Genomic DNA, 14,615 nt, shown 5'->3' on the forward strand with positions numbered 1-14,615 from the left:
GTGTCCATGGATGCAGTTTGTGCCAGATTTGTGCCACATGAATTGGACATAGGGTTGCCACCTTTTGATATCTGTTTTACCAGCTGGCTGGGGGCAGTTTAAATGGGGGTGTGGTGAGGTCACAGGGGCAGAACTACAGTGTGTTTGTAATACTGACCCTGGCCTTGGCGGGTGTTTTACCGGATAGACCATAAAATACCGACCAGGTAGCATCCCTAAATGGATACTAATGCCATTAATAACACAGCATGACATGATATGCCAAGTGATGGCATCCCCACTAACCACCTAGCACTATTAGGGTTGCCACCCGCTGGTATTTTACTGGCCTACCAAGGCTAGGGCCGGTAAATTTGTAATAACCATAGGTTTATCCCTTGGCCTGCCACCAATCCAGTCCAATCCTACCTTTTTCCTTCCCTGATCTATAATATGTCCTTCTTATATCTATGTTCCATTTCCCAATCCCTTTTACTTTGCTCCTTTATATCATTGACTGCAACCTTTTATGCCCCCCCAACTGGACTGTAAGATGTTTTTTTTTAGAAAGGTGGCAACCCTAGGTGCATTGTACAAGCTATGGAAGACTCTGTTTAGTGGGTGCTTGCAATTGCACTGGGATGCTAGGAAAAAAGTTCTGCATAATAGGTAAAAAAAATTATAATTTGCATCAGAAAACTGCATTTTGCACTACTCTAGCTCATGTTAGTTACAATGTAGGGGTATTTGTTTAGCGTCTCCTCAAACTTGGGAAGAAAGAGCTTGGTTGCCCATTACTAGTAGAAAAAAAGATTTACAAAACCGTGCTAAATGGCTTGGACAGAGTTGTAGTAAACATGTGTTGCACTCCTGTGAAAGACTAAGTTGCATCATTACCAGACAATCATAGACACACATGATGTGCAACAGGCTGAGGCAAGAGTTTTGTGTATGTGTGAAACATTCATCCTCCTGTGCAAAAACCCGAATGCACAGTTTTTGTTGAAAAAACAAATCCCCAACCGATTTTTGTTTGGCAAATAAGTAGAAGTGTCTGGCCAGCACAGATGTTGTATTCATTCAGTTACAGCACACGGCATGGATACAACAAAAACCATACTCTCTTTATAGATAGGCTTTGACAATTTAGTAGGGAATAATAGGAAAGTGTGTGCTTTGATGAATATTTGCATTCATACATACAAGGTAGGATACTGATATTAAAGTGTGCCACAGGCTTAAAAATACTAGGGTACAAGCTTTACCCCTGTCAGAATTTAGCCCAAGCCGGCAGTGCCACCATGGTGCCCACATACATACTGTAAAATCCAAAGTTGTTATATTAAAAAGCAAGGAAGGAGTGTCCAGGTCACATATGGCCTTACTCATTGGCAAAATACCTCTTCCAAATTCAGGAGATTTCCTAAACAAAATATTTTTTAATTACCAAACAATGAATTGGTTATCACAGCATTTTAACACAAACATTGAAGTGTTAATTCATGATGTGTGAGTAGGTAGGCATGGCAAGCTCTGACGGGAAATATGTGTCTCTGCATAATATAAGCTCCCAGTAATAAGTTCTCAGGCCATTGTAATGCATGAGTCAGAACATTTCAGTTGCTTATGAGACACTACTGTCTATACGTCACCTCTGCATTTTGTCTGCAGCAACTGGCAAGTGTTAGGCCTACAACAGCAAGTGTGGCTTATTATGAAGTACTAGACTATAAAGCAACATACCTACTATCTAACTTTACTGACACACCAAAAAAGGGGGAACTATTAATGGTATATGGTAGATCAGGTTAGAAAAGTGAAATAAAGTGATATTTTTGCCAGATCAGTACAGGCAGGATACTAAAGCTACCGATGACTGTGTGTTCTACTTACAACCCAGCCCAAGTAGCAATACTGATCTACTCTAAGAGGAGGTTTTTATACATTACATTTTATGTTTTTATACATTACATGGTTATGTTTTGAAGACTTCTAATTGATAACAAATGTAAAAGTCATTTGCATGACAGATCCCCATACTGCAGCCCATACCACCAAGCCCATCTCCAAATAGAGACTGAAATATAAAGAATATAATGATTGGATGCTCACAGATCTAATAGACGTCTCAAGGTATATGAAGATAAAAAAGCTTACCCATCGCTAGTAAGACAGGTATGGGACCTGTTATCCACAATACTCGGGACCTGAGGTTTTCTGGATAAGGTATGGGGAGTTTAGCTCCCCATACCTTAAGTCCACTTATGAAACATGAAATAATCCCAATAGGATTGTTTTGCCGCCAATATAGATTAATTATATCTAGGTTATAATCTAGTACAAGGTATTGTTATTAATGTGCGGGGCTGCAAGAGGTGTAATACAAATACAAATATAGAATACATGTACAGAAAGGATTTCTATTCCCCTAAACAGCACAGTACTAGAACAGTACACTGCCATTGAGTGACTTTTCACCAGTGCTCTGAATAGACATCTATTTACAAAGTGCCCAGTGGGGATTTTAGCTGGCTGGCATTGAAGAGTTTTCTCTTTATTTATAGCTACACACCTGTGTATTTATCAGTGGCAAAGTTGCTAAGCAGAGCCAGCACCTCCAGCAATAAAAGCCAGAAAGAATGTCATGGAGATACAGTACAAAAGCTCACAAAGTAGAGAATATCTGTACATTTGTTACAAGCCAGAACACCCATACACATCTATAGCGTAGCCACTATTTACCAGACCAACTTCAATGGTTCTTTCCATGAAAGAGTTAATCTGTGTTACCTAAAAGTGTATGCAGAATGTCTGTATTCTTTCATTTTTTACCAAGAACAATTGCTGACGGTTTGGAGAAACCTTTTTTGTTTGGAATGAAAATGTTCCATGGAAACACTGGGCCCCACTGCAAGAAATTCTGGCCAGATCTCTGTGTTCTTGGGCAAGTTACAAAAGCTCTATGCGCTGTCTGAACCAATAATAGGTTATTATCCTGAAACAAGTTATGGAATGATAGAAACACACTATAGAAAACACAAGTACAGTTTGTAAAGGTACAATATGTACAGGTGGAGGGGGGACAAGAGCTTAGACTAGGGGTAGGCAACAAAAGATGTATATGCCTAGCACCCCCCAGACTGTTGCAAACAGGGCACGTACCATTTGTGCCTGCCCCTAGTTCCGACACTGGTTCCAATGATAAAAGCAAAGGGAAAACACTGCATGTGTCAGGCTTACCCCCATTTAACCTGTGCTAAATAATCATTCAGATATATTCAACTCAAGCTAATCCTACAGAGTAGTAGTATTAAAGTATTTTCCTAGGTTCCTCTGTCAACAGCATTGACCTTAGGACTGCAAATCTCATTATGTTCCGCGTGCCCAAAGTACTGTCAGATGATTCTGCAAGTCCAGCTACATCCAAACATCTGTATGCGACCTGATTCCCTGGCGCTACATCAAATAAACATTCACCACCCGCCGAGTAAAACTGCAATGCTGGAAGCTGTATAGGCTGCGTGATTCTGTCGATTTTTCTGACTCGCAGCAAGGTCAGTTGTTATCTCTGCAAACAACAATGTAATTCAAAGGAATGGCAGTCGTCCAGCCACTCTTTATTGTTTGCCGTCTGCCTGCTCAACAGAACTAATTTCCCAAACATAAACAGTATAATTAAGGAAATCATACAGTATACCAGGCGACACAAGGGTTTTTTTAAGCAACAAAGAACGTGTTCTACCAAATATACATGCAGGAACATGATATGAAAATATTAGTGTGCAAAATTAAAACAATAATAAAGGGGAAAACAACATGGTATTAACTATCCAATGTACCTTACACAGTTACATAGTTAAGTTGGGCTGAAAAAAGACCAAAGTCCATTAAGTTCAACCCCAACCAATAAACCCCAGTGCACATATAAACACAAACTAATCTGTACACTCACATATATATATATATACACACAAAATCACCCAAGCCACTCTTAATAGAATCTGCCATCACAACATCAGCCAACAGGGCATTCGACAACCTTACTGCCCTCACTGAAAAAGAACCCCCTACGTTGCTTCAAATGAAACTTCTGTTCCCTGAATCCAAAGGGGTGGCCTCTGGTGTGCGATCTTATCTATGGGAAAAAAGATTGCCCACTGTCTGCCTATAATACCGTTTAATGTAATTGTAAAGAATAATCATGTCCCTTCACAAGCCCCATTCAGCCCACTCATTAATATCCTTCTCAATGACTGGAGCCCAAAACTGCACTGCATACTCAAGGTGAGGCCTTACCAGGGACCTATAGAGAGGCAAAATTAAATTTTCATCCCTTGAGTCAATGCCCATTTTATACAAAACAGCACTTTATTTGCTTTAGTAGCCACAGAATGACACTGCCTGGAATTAGACAACTTGGTATCAACAAAAATTTCCCAGATCCTCCTCAATTAAGGTCACCCCCAACACACTACCATTTATTGTAAAACTCACATTTATGTTATTTTTACCAAAGTGCATAATTTTGCACTTGTCAATATTAACTCTTATTAGCCAGTTTACTGCCCAGTTTTCCAAATGTATCAAATCGTCTGCAAAGTGGCAGCATCCTGCATGGAACTTATAGTTACATAGCACAATTCAGTGTCATCAGCAAAAATAGAAACAGTATTATCCATGCCCACCTCCAGGTCATTAATAAACAAGTTAAAAAGTAAAGGACCAAGGACTGACCCCTGCGGTACTCCACTAGCAACACTGGTCCAATTAAAAAATGTTTCTTTTACCACCACTCTTTGTAATGCATCCTTTAGCCAGTTCTCTAACCAAGTGCAAATATTATTGCAAAACATATGTTGAATATTATCATGATTATTGATAGCAATGTAGAGATAAGGGGCTAACCTAATAAAAGGCACAAACTACTTCAGGTCTAGTAATGCAAAGCAACTAACCCACATCTTATTGGATAAAAGGGTTACTAAGCCTTCAAGAGAGAGAGAAAATCATGATAAAGCCAAGGTTGCTAAAGGTCCCATACACGGGGCGATAGAAGCTGCCGATATCGGTCCCTTGGACCGATTCAGCAGCTAATCGGCCCGTGTATGGGCATAAACAAGCGGCCTGGCCGACCGATATCTGGCCTGAAATTGGCCAGATATCGATCGGGCAGGTTAGAAAATCCAGTCGGATCGAGGACCGCATCGGCTCGTTGATGCGGTCCCCGAACCGACTGCCCCATGGGCGCAAATGTAATCCGAATTATTTTTTTTTAAAGCCACTTGCTACCCGATATCGCCCACCCGTAGGTGGGGATATCGGGTGAAGATCCACTTGCTTGGCGACATCGCCAAGCGAGCGGATCTTATAGTGTATGGGGACCTTTAGAGTAAGGCTAATCCACGGGCGACTAACTACTACGAAATGCCCTGGTGGGAAGGCCTATGCAGGCAGCTTTTTGCGGAAAGCCGAAGCGATGTGTATGCCTTTCCACCAGTGACTCCTGTTGTTGCCGGTAGAATTTCAAAGTGGTTAGTCGCCCGTGGTAGCAGAGATCTATCACGGGCAACTAACTCACTCTGTCGGACATTAGCCTAAATTTAAATTGTGGTTAGTAAAAATATTTAAGTACAGAGAACACCACAACAAAAGAGATAATGGAAAAAACTGATCTTGTTATTGGAGCATAATTTTAAAAATAAATTATCCTCCACCACAACCGGCGAACAAGAAACCAACGCTGATTCACCGTATGTATATTTAAGATTAGTTCTCCCTTACTCAATATAATTCAAACTTCTGGTCACAAAACATGGACATTTAGTTAGGAGGTATATCCAAATCTTTAATTTGCAGTCTATTTGTTCTGGGGACCACTGATTGATAACACACCACAAAACTCCTCGCCAAAGCTAAAGCATTCTGTATTTGTGCTGTGCTGCCATAGCCATAGATACATTTGTGGCTGCTTTGGTCAAACAGAAAGCTCAGAGCGTAAATCCTCTCTATTTCTCTCAAGGCAGAAGTGCTTTAATAAATTGCAATACGCCGTGGTATAAATGATCCTATAGTCTGAATGAGTAGAAAGCCACAGATTCAACTATTATGGGACAAATTGCATGGTTTTGAATAAAGCTGTTAAGGTTCAGCCAATGTTGTCTGCTGACTTGCCTCCCTGCTAAAATGAGTATATGAGCAGTTTAAGGAGCCAACCTCTCAGGCAAGGGCAACATGAACTCACCTAATTATTGGCCTTTTTAAGGTAAGATGACTAATATCAAGTAAAATGCATGCATTGGAAACACGTACTGCCAAAAAGGCTTATACTAAATTTTAACTTAAAACATTTTAGGGGTTAGGTAAAAAAAAAAAAAAGCACTAAGGTTGCCCAGAAGCAGCAGTAAGCATTTACTGTTTAAAATCATCTTATTGGTTTCTATCGGTTACTGGTCTTGGGCAAACATAGCACCTTTCATTACATATGGGGGTTAGTGCACTTTAACTGTAGTAGTGTGTTTTGGTATTAGGTTAAAGGCCCAGGATCACTGTTAACATTTTTATTTACATGGAATATTTTAAAAGTGATCCTGGGCCTTTTTCCAAGAATGTTTTCTACTTTACTTAGAAATAATGATGGTCTTCTTAATCAAAATGCTTTTGTTGTGGTTCAGGTTAAAAATAGCTGCTCTTTTACATACTCCCAAACCTCACCCCACAAAAGCCCGGTTGTATGCTGGTTGGAAGGCCTAGAGAAGAGGTTCCCAAACCTTTGAGTATGGTCACATATACAGTGGCATTCCTTTGAAGCACCGGGACCCCCCCCCCCGCAAGAAATCTTCGGGGGCTTATGGTGCACTCACAGGTCCTCTTCTGCCCACCCATTCCGCCAGCAGCACAAAAGTGAGCAGGTGGTGACGTTTGTATAAGCTGGGCAGGGAAAACTACCATGCAGCAGCCCCTGTGATCTGAGCCCCCTTGTACCCTGGGCCCCCCTGTGACCACAGGGTCTGCTGTATGGTTGCTACTAGGGCTGCACCCGATCTTGGATTCGGTTTGGGATTCAGCCAAGATTCAGCCTTTCTCGGCAGGATTTGTGCCTTGAGGCACAATCTGCGTAAGGGTTTTTGTTAGCAACAGATTGTGGTTTGCACAGATGAGTTTGTTTATACACAGTATAAAACAAAATTCTAACATAACAAAGCCAAAGTATTTAGCAATTTCTCATAAATAAGTATTATTTTCAACTGACCCACCACGCCGCATATTGCACGCTGCTTAAAACAATCAGAGGGAACATCTGTGCCAAACAACCAAAAGGCATCACTCATTCTCCAAGAATCCATAAAATCTCACAGCTGGCATGGGTAGTTTGATACTTTACTGGACCAACATAGTAGAAAATTACAAGCTTTGGAACCTTACTGCTGTATCAGGCAGGAAATTATCTGCCAGATGCTTCATATTAGATGTTTCATCAGCCAACTTATATATCAGTATTTAGGTCTGTCTTTGTGGTGGGGCAAGCAAACATGGCAACTTTGGATCACACATACCTACAGGAGTATTGCATTGCAGGTAGCAAGGATAGTGTGTGAAGTACCTGTATCTGGGGCTGTGGTATAATAGCCTCTGGGAAGGGACTGGGGCTGTGGGATAGCAGGTATAGTAGGGAGAGATGGTGCCTATAGTAGCAGTGGGGATAATAGCCTCTGGGAAGGGACTGGGGCTGTGGGATAGCAGGTATAGTAGGGAGAGATGGTGCCTATAGTAGCAGTGGGGGGATAATAGCCTCTGGGAAGGGACTGCGGCTGTGGGATAGCAGGTATAGTAGGGAGAGATGGTGCCTATAGTAGCAGTGGGATAATAGCCTCTGGGAAGGGACTGTGGGATAGCAGGTATAGTAGGGAGAGATGGTGCCTACAGTAGCAGTGGGGGGATAATAGCCTCTGGGAAGGGACTGGGGCTGTGGGATAGCAGGTATAGTAGGGAGAGATGGTGCCTATAGTAGCAGTGGGGGGATAATAGATGCTGGGAAGGGACTGGGGCTGTGGGATAGCAGGTATAGTAGGGAAAGATGGTGCCTACAGTAGCAGTGGGGGGATAATAGCCTCTGGGAAGGGACTGGGGCTGTGGGATAGCAGGTATAGTTGTGAAATGCCACTCAAAAAATAGCAAAGAAACATGCCATATGTTTGGTTATCTCAGAATATCATGATATACGTCACTGTAAAAAATGTTGAGGGGAACATTCCTTTTAATATGGTGCAACACTCACCCACTCCCCATCTGGCTAAAAGAGCGCTGCCAGATCCATCCATCAAGCAAAGTTTTATTTTCCAATTTTCCTTTGTGCAAGTGGAACACCCTTTCCTCTCAGAACAGTGATCTCCAGTATGTGCTGTTCCAGCTTTTGTCAAAGCAAAGGATTTCAGGGGAATGCTGTAGTTTAACAATAGCTGGAAGACTTTAATGCTGTTCAGCAAAACCATATGCAATATATTAGTGCACTAGAATATTCCATTTAGAGAAAGGTCCCTGAATGTACAACTTTCCATTTTGCAACAAACTAATTACATTTAAACCTCTGAATCAGCCATCAGCCCTATGTATCATACAACGCAAATAAAAAGCTCATATTTCTAAGCAATCTGAATTTTTCATTTGTTTTTTCCTTAAAGGTGAAGGAACAGTACCATTACCAGGGGGTGCCTGGGAACCCCCACCAGTAAGTCTAGCCCCTTACTTACCAAATGTGCATTGCCCCAGCTACCCAGCACTGTGCCACTAGGTCACTAAGAAGAAAAGTACCCTTGGCGTGTGCATTTTTTCTGGCCCAGGATCTGAAATAAGTGACCAGAATCACTGAGAGGGACCTAACAACCCACTAATTCAATCTTTCCTTGTCCTGTAAAAGGACACAAACACCATATAGACTGTAAATAGTAATATGAATATATTAGACATAAGCTGCCATATTGTTTTCTTCAAGGGAAGCCTTTGTGTAAACAAAGCAACAGCAAATCATGACCAATGACAGGACTGTTTTAGTAAGGGAAGCTAACCAAAAGGTGACCCTTGCTTATAAACAACCAAAATAATGCAATAATAATAGTAACACCAATGGCGACATGAAAACAATTCCTTCAATGAAATGGAAAAGATAAAAAGGAAAAATGGATATGCCGAGCTCTCACCTGGCTAGTTTCATTCAGAGGCGGGAATAACACCTCTGTTTCATTGACCATGCTTTTCAGCTGAGGGAAATTTAATGGTCTCATGAAGTTGATATCATTTTTATCTGACAGTGTGGAAAAACAAGACCTATAACACTGACCCTGTGCCTCCGTTGGGGCCATCCTAACCTCCATGTACTTGAGTGTACCATCCGAGTTCAAATGAAGGGTTGGCTGACACGGTTCTGAGTAATACTTTGACTCATATTCATTTTTGCAACACCATCCTGGGCTGTGGAGGTCCCTTTTAAGACACTTAACGAGCAATATCACAAAGGTAATAAAAGATACAAGACTAATAGCCACCAGAGAAATAATTAAATACATGGTTATATCTGCATTGCTGGTGGAACTGCTAAAAAAGTCGGATGTTTTGGTGTTTTCTTGTACAGTGCCCTCATCCAGTATAACAAGTAATATTACTGAGGCAGATAACGGTGGCTTTCCATGGTCACTGACTGATACAGTCAAGTATTGCTCAGGTGTATCTGTTTCCTGGAAAGCTCTGGTGGTTCGGATTTCACCAGTTTGAGCTGATACATGAAACAAAGACGAATCTGTGGCATCAATAATATTGTAAGATAACCAAGAATTGTATCCAGAGTCGGCATCCACAGCTGTCACTTTTGTAACCAAGTATCCAGCAGGAGAAGACTTTGGAATCTTCCGTTCCACGGGGTCCTCAAGGGAGAGGTCTGGATGAAATATGGCGGGAGGGTTATCATTTGTATCCAAAATGAAAATATAAATAGTGGTGTTGGAAAACATTTTTGGCACTCCAGAATCTTCCGCTTTCACTGGAATTTGCAAAACTTGGACATGCTCATAGTCAAAAGAACGCTGAGCGTAAATATTTCCACTTTTGGAATCAATGTACACAAAGGAGGAGATGGGGGTGCTTGTTGCTGCGTTTTCCGCAATCGAGTAAACCAAGTTGGCATTCTCCCCCTCGTCAGGGTCAAAAGCAGATACCTGAAACAGCAACTGGCCTGGTTCATTATTTTCTTGTACACTGGCGCTGACAGTGGCATGGGTAAATGTTGGGCAGTTGTCATTGACATCTGAAATATTTAAAATAATCTTATGTTGTGTATGAAGAGGTGGATCCCCCAGGTCACTTGCACTGAGCTCAATGATATACTGGGATACTTTTTCTCTGTCCAAAGTCCTATCTGTCACCAAGGAGTAATGATCATCAAATGATTTAAACTTAAAGGGTATATTAGGTGGTAGCTCTAGTCTTACTTGCCCATTTTGCCCAGAATCTTGATCTTTTACATTAAAAAGTCCAACAACTGTTCCAACCACTGTGTCTTCAGGAACTGCTTTCATTAAAGATGTTATCAGGATCTCTGGGGAATTATCATTTACATCTTCAACCTCCACATACACAGTACAGTGCCCTTCCAATTCAGGCACCCCCTTGTCCCTTGCTTTAACAGGTATCTCAAAAGAGCTTGACTCCTCATAATCTATAGGACCAATGGTAGAGATGACACCGGTCTTTTGATTTATGGCAAATAACCTTTGAATTGAAGCAGGCGTATGGTCATCAAATGAATATTCTATTTCACCATTGGCACCTTCATCTCTATCTGTGGCGTTTAGCTGCAGTAGTATTGTATTTAAAGGGACATTTTCATGTATGGTACATTTAAAGGAATTCTTTTCAAATTTAGGTGCATTATCATTTAAATCTAGAACTACAACATGTATCTGGGAGGTACCTGATCTAGGTGGGCTACCTCCATCTACAGCAGTGAGGATCAGATGATGCTCACCGATTTCCTCTCTGTCAAGGGTTTTTTCTAGCAGCAGCTCAGGTATAAGAGTCCCATCGCTCCTCTTTTTCACGGACAATGAAAAGTAAAGATTGGGATTTAAACTATACTGTTTAATGCCATTGGCCCCTGCGTCCAGATCATGTGCACTTTCCAGGGGATACCTGGTACCAGGGTTTGCAAGCAATTCTAGGATTTTTATAGTACGCTGAGCAGTTGAAAACACAGGAGAGTTGTCATTTATATCCAAAACCTCAACTACCAGGCGGTGCAGTTGCAAAGGATCTTCAATAACTACTTCGACAGGCAATGAACAGATGGTGCTGGACCCACACAGAGATTCTCTGTCGATCTTTTCATTTACAGTCAGAGCTCCATTTTCCCAGTTCACAGAAAAATATTTCCTGCTTCCCTCGGATCCCATTCTTAGCTTTCGCCTAGAAACATCAGAGATTTTAAGCCCCAAATCCTGAGCTACATTCCCTACAAAAGTCCCCGGATCAGATTCCTCAACAACAGAATAGCGAAGCTGCCCAGAGACCCAGCCCCAGCTACAAAGGCACAAGAATTGCACTACTTGCCATTTCCAAGTCCTTGCTGAGCTTAGGATGAGCATAACTTAAATCTTTCCTCCAGACAGTCCAGTTGCAGTTATATCCTTGTAATCCCAAGAAGGAATCCACTGTGTTTGCTGTACTGTAAGCTCCAAGTAACAAAATGTTTTCATCTGTATCCTAAAAGTTAAACTTCTCCGCGCTATTTTTCTCAGAACAGCAGCTCTGCTTTCCGTGCTTTCTGTGCTAAAGGAAGGATTCAGGAAACCAGCAGGGAGAGAATGGATGACAACAGATTCACTGAAAAGCTGATTGGTTGTGAGTTATGCCCTCTACTGGTCAAAGCTGTAAACTCCATTGTAATTAAATGAATCTATATTTTCTTAATGAATGTATTCTTAGCAACTGACACAGTGCAACAGAAAGGTTATAGCAATTTAGTCTGGGAAGGCAGAGGCAATCTACCATAAAATGCACATTTTTTTGTAAGTAAACCATACATTCGTGTTACATTTCTTATTTTTTATGTGGGTTTGTGGATTTATATTTACAAGCCATCTGACCTAAAATACTTGCTTTAGCATTAATCTATTTAGTCGGAATATCTATCATCTATCTATCTATCTATCTATCTAGTATACATACGTGTATATTCATATATATAGTATACATAATTGTGTATTATAGATATAAATGTACTTACTTCATACCTCATTACATATAACATTTTTAACCAGTGTTTCTTGATCTGGGTTATAATAAATTGTATCTTGAATATGCGAGAAAGGTGTTAAAATAAACTTTAGGGGTCTATCAAGACTGCAAGTGCAGTGTGCGAAATGCAATGTCAGACACAAATCACTGTGAAATGATGGGGGAACACTGAATTAAACAAGTAATTGTGGCTAAGTGACTCTGGCCTGTGTCTGGCTGTTGAGTCAATGCATCAAAAATGTATGGAATTGCTCTTGCATTTGATGGTCACTTCCAGAGTGCTTGCTCAAAAAAGCATTCACTGGGTGCAAGTCTGATTCAGCCCTCTGTGGGAAATATGGAGCTACAGCCAGGTTCAGGGTGGTGGTAGCTCCAGTGTTACCCAGCATTATAAACCTAGTAGCTCATCATTCATTAAAAGAGACAGAATGGATGCATTAGCAAGAAAGTGGAAATTCAGTAGCATGGAGAATGATATGCAATCTCTGTTGTGTCCATTTTAAAGGACCCACATTTGAGAGTGAGTTATTAAATGTTAGTAAAATACTATCTATCATTTTAGATGTCTGTGATTTCTTTTTACTGTGCAACAGGACCACCAATTCCCACAGTGTAATGGAAAAGCTGCGATTCAAAAATGTCTCAAATCAAAACATTCAGTGAGTCAAGAGCCTTGCATGCAGAGCAAAATGAAATATAATATCCTGTTAGGTTAACTGATATCTGATTAAAATGACCCAATTATATTTGTGTGACTTTGCTTGGTGTTCATTTGCCCTGGGGTTGCATAAACCAATAGAACGAATGGAAACATCCAGCATTCTATTGAAATATTGATTCCAAACGTCACTGAAATCATTTTCACACTGCTGCTTTTTTTTCTTACTGTGAAAAGTTGTCTTCTCAACCACAAAAAAACCCCAAAGTAATATATATTTTTTACTTATGGACTCGTGAATGATACAAGTGTGTTTATTATACCGTGCAGTGATACGGATATAAAATTAAGATGGTGTCTTGCTTGGCATTTAATTATTTGAGCAAATACAGGAATGATAAACTGCTTAATGTTGACCTTGCTTTGCATCTGCCAGGCACAGCTATACGACTTAGCAGTTAAGAGGGATAAAACAGATAAACTGATAAACTGGGTTTTCACCAATGCAGAAGTATCCATTTTTGCACCTATTCCAGCTGTTTCCATTCTAGCCTCACAGTATTCTAGGTATAGGTACGCCTACACAAAACAGAACAGACACAGTGTATTTCCATTTCTAAAGCCATTTGGCAGCATTCAGTGACACCATCTGTTAAGTAAGCAAATGTAAGATACAAAGATAAGGATCTGTGCAGCATTTACTGCCAAGAGCATCAATTGCCAGTGCCACATATGGATATCTTTAGCTAACGCAAATATGAACAAAAGGCATAATGGATATTCAAGCAAAGAAACAAATACAATACCACATTTTAAACCTTCCTTCCTTACACCCCTACACTTGTGCTTTCCTTAATGGGTAAGGTAGCTCAAGATGAGAGACAAAAGCATCATGGGAGTAGAAAGAATGCAAGCACAGAAACCTGAAAGCCTAGGAAAGTAATTTTCACTTTAGCCCTTATGGCACAATGGTCTAAAATTGATAAGAAGATATAAGATATAAGAAGATATAACATTTACCCTTTAACTTCTTAAGCTGAGGGTTAAAGTGGACCTGTCACCCAGACATAAAAATCTGTATAATAAAAGCCCTTTTCAAATTAAACAAGACACCCAGACACCCATTTTTTTATTACCACATCCATACCTATTATAAAAGCATTTAAAAATCCCAGCTGTCAATCATATACTGTCTGCCCCGCCTCAATGCCTCAGGCATAGGGGTGGGGCAGACAGTTACTTTCACTTTCAATTCAGAACTTCTTAGATGTCGCTGCACTGCTCACATTCCCTCTCCCTCCTCATCATGTCATTTTGTAACCAGTGCATGGACATGGGTATCAGGTTCCCCCATACTGGCACAGAAACAAGGTTTGGCAGGATGCAATGCCTGCTTTGATAACAGTGTCCACAAAATGGTGCCTGCCTACTTGATGTAATTGTGAATTCCAAGGCTGAAGAAAATAAGATTAAAATAATTTATATAGTGTAAGTGAAGCTTATTTTGCTTGACAAACACAATAGAAAACAATTTGGAATTATTGCTTAAGGTGACAGGTCCCCTTTAAGGTTACAACTAATTTACAAACCATTGGGCAGATTTATCAAAATGTGACTCAATACATAAAAACTCACCCATGTTCAATTCATTTCTATAGGATTTTTAGACATGACTTTATCAATGGGTGAAAGTTAG

The 14,615-nt window shown here is 40.6% G+C and overlaps 1 protein-coding gene across 37 annotated transcripts in view; it reads right to left on the bottom strand.

The window, feature by feature from the left end:
• pcdhga11 (protocadherin gamma subfamily A, 11) overlaps nucleotides 1-14,615 on the bottom strand; it is a 264,554-nt gene that overhangs the window by 19,509 nt on the left and 230,430 nt on the right. For 2 of the 37 annotated variants that reach the window (XM_012959234.3, XM_012959230.3), the window contains exon 1: nucleotides 9,174-11,859. In XM_012959234.3, the coding sequence (XP_012814688.1) occupies nucleotides 9,174-11,609 (2,436 nt within the window). In that variant the 5' untranslated portion in view covers nucleotides 11,610-11,859. 37 annotated transcript variants of the gene reach the window in all.

The sequence above is a fragment of the Xenopus tropicalis genome, chromosome 3 (assembly GCF_000004195.4).
Source record: "Xenopus tropicalis strain Nigerian chromosome 3, UCB_Xtro_10.0, whole genome shotgun sequence".
In the NCBI taxonomy this organism is placed as follows: domain Eukaryota; kingdom Metazoa; phylum Chordata; class Amphibia; order Anura; family Pipidae; genus Xenopus; species Xenopus tropicalis.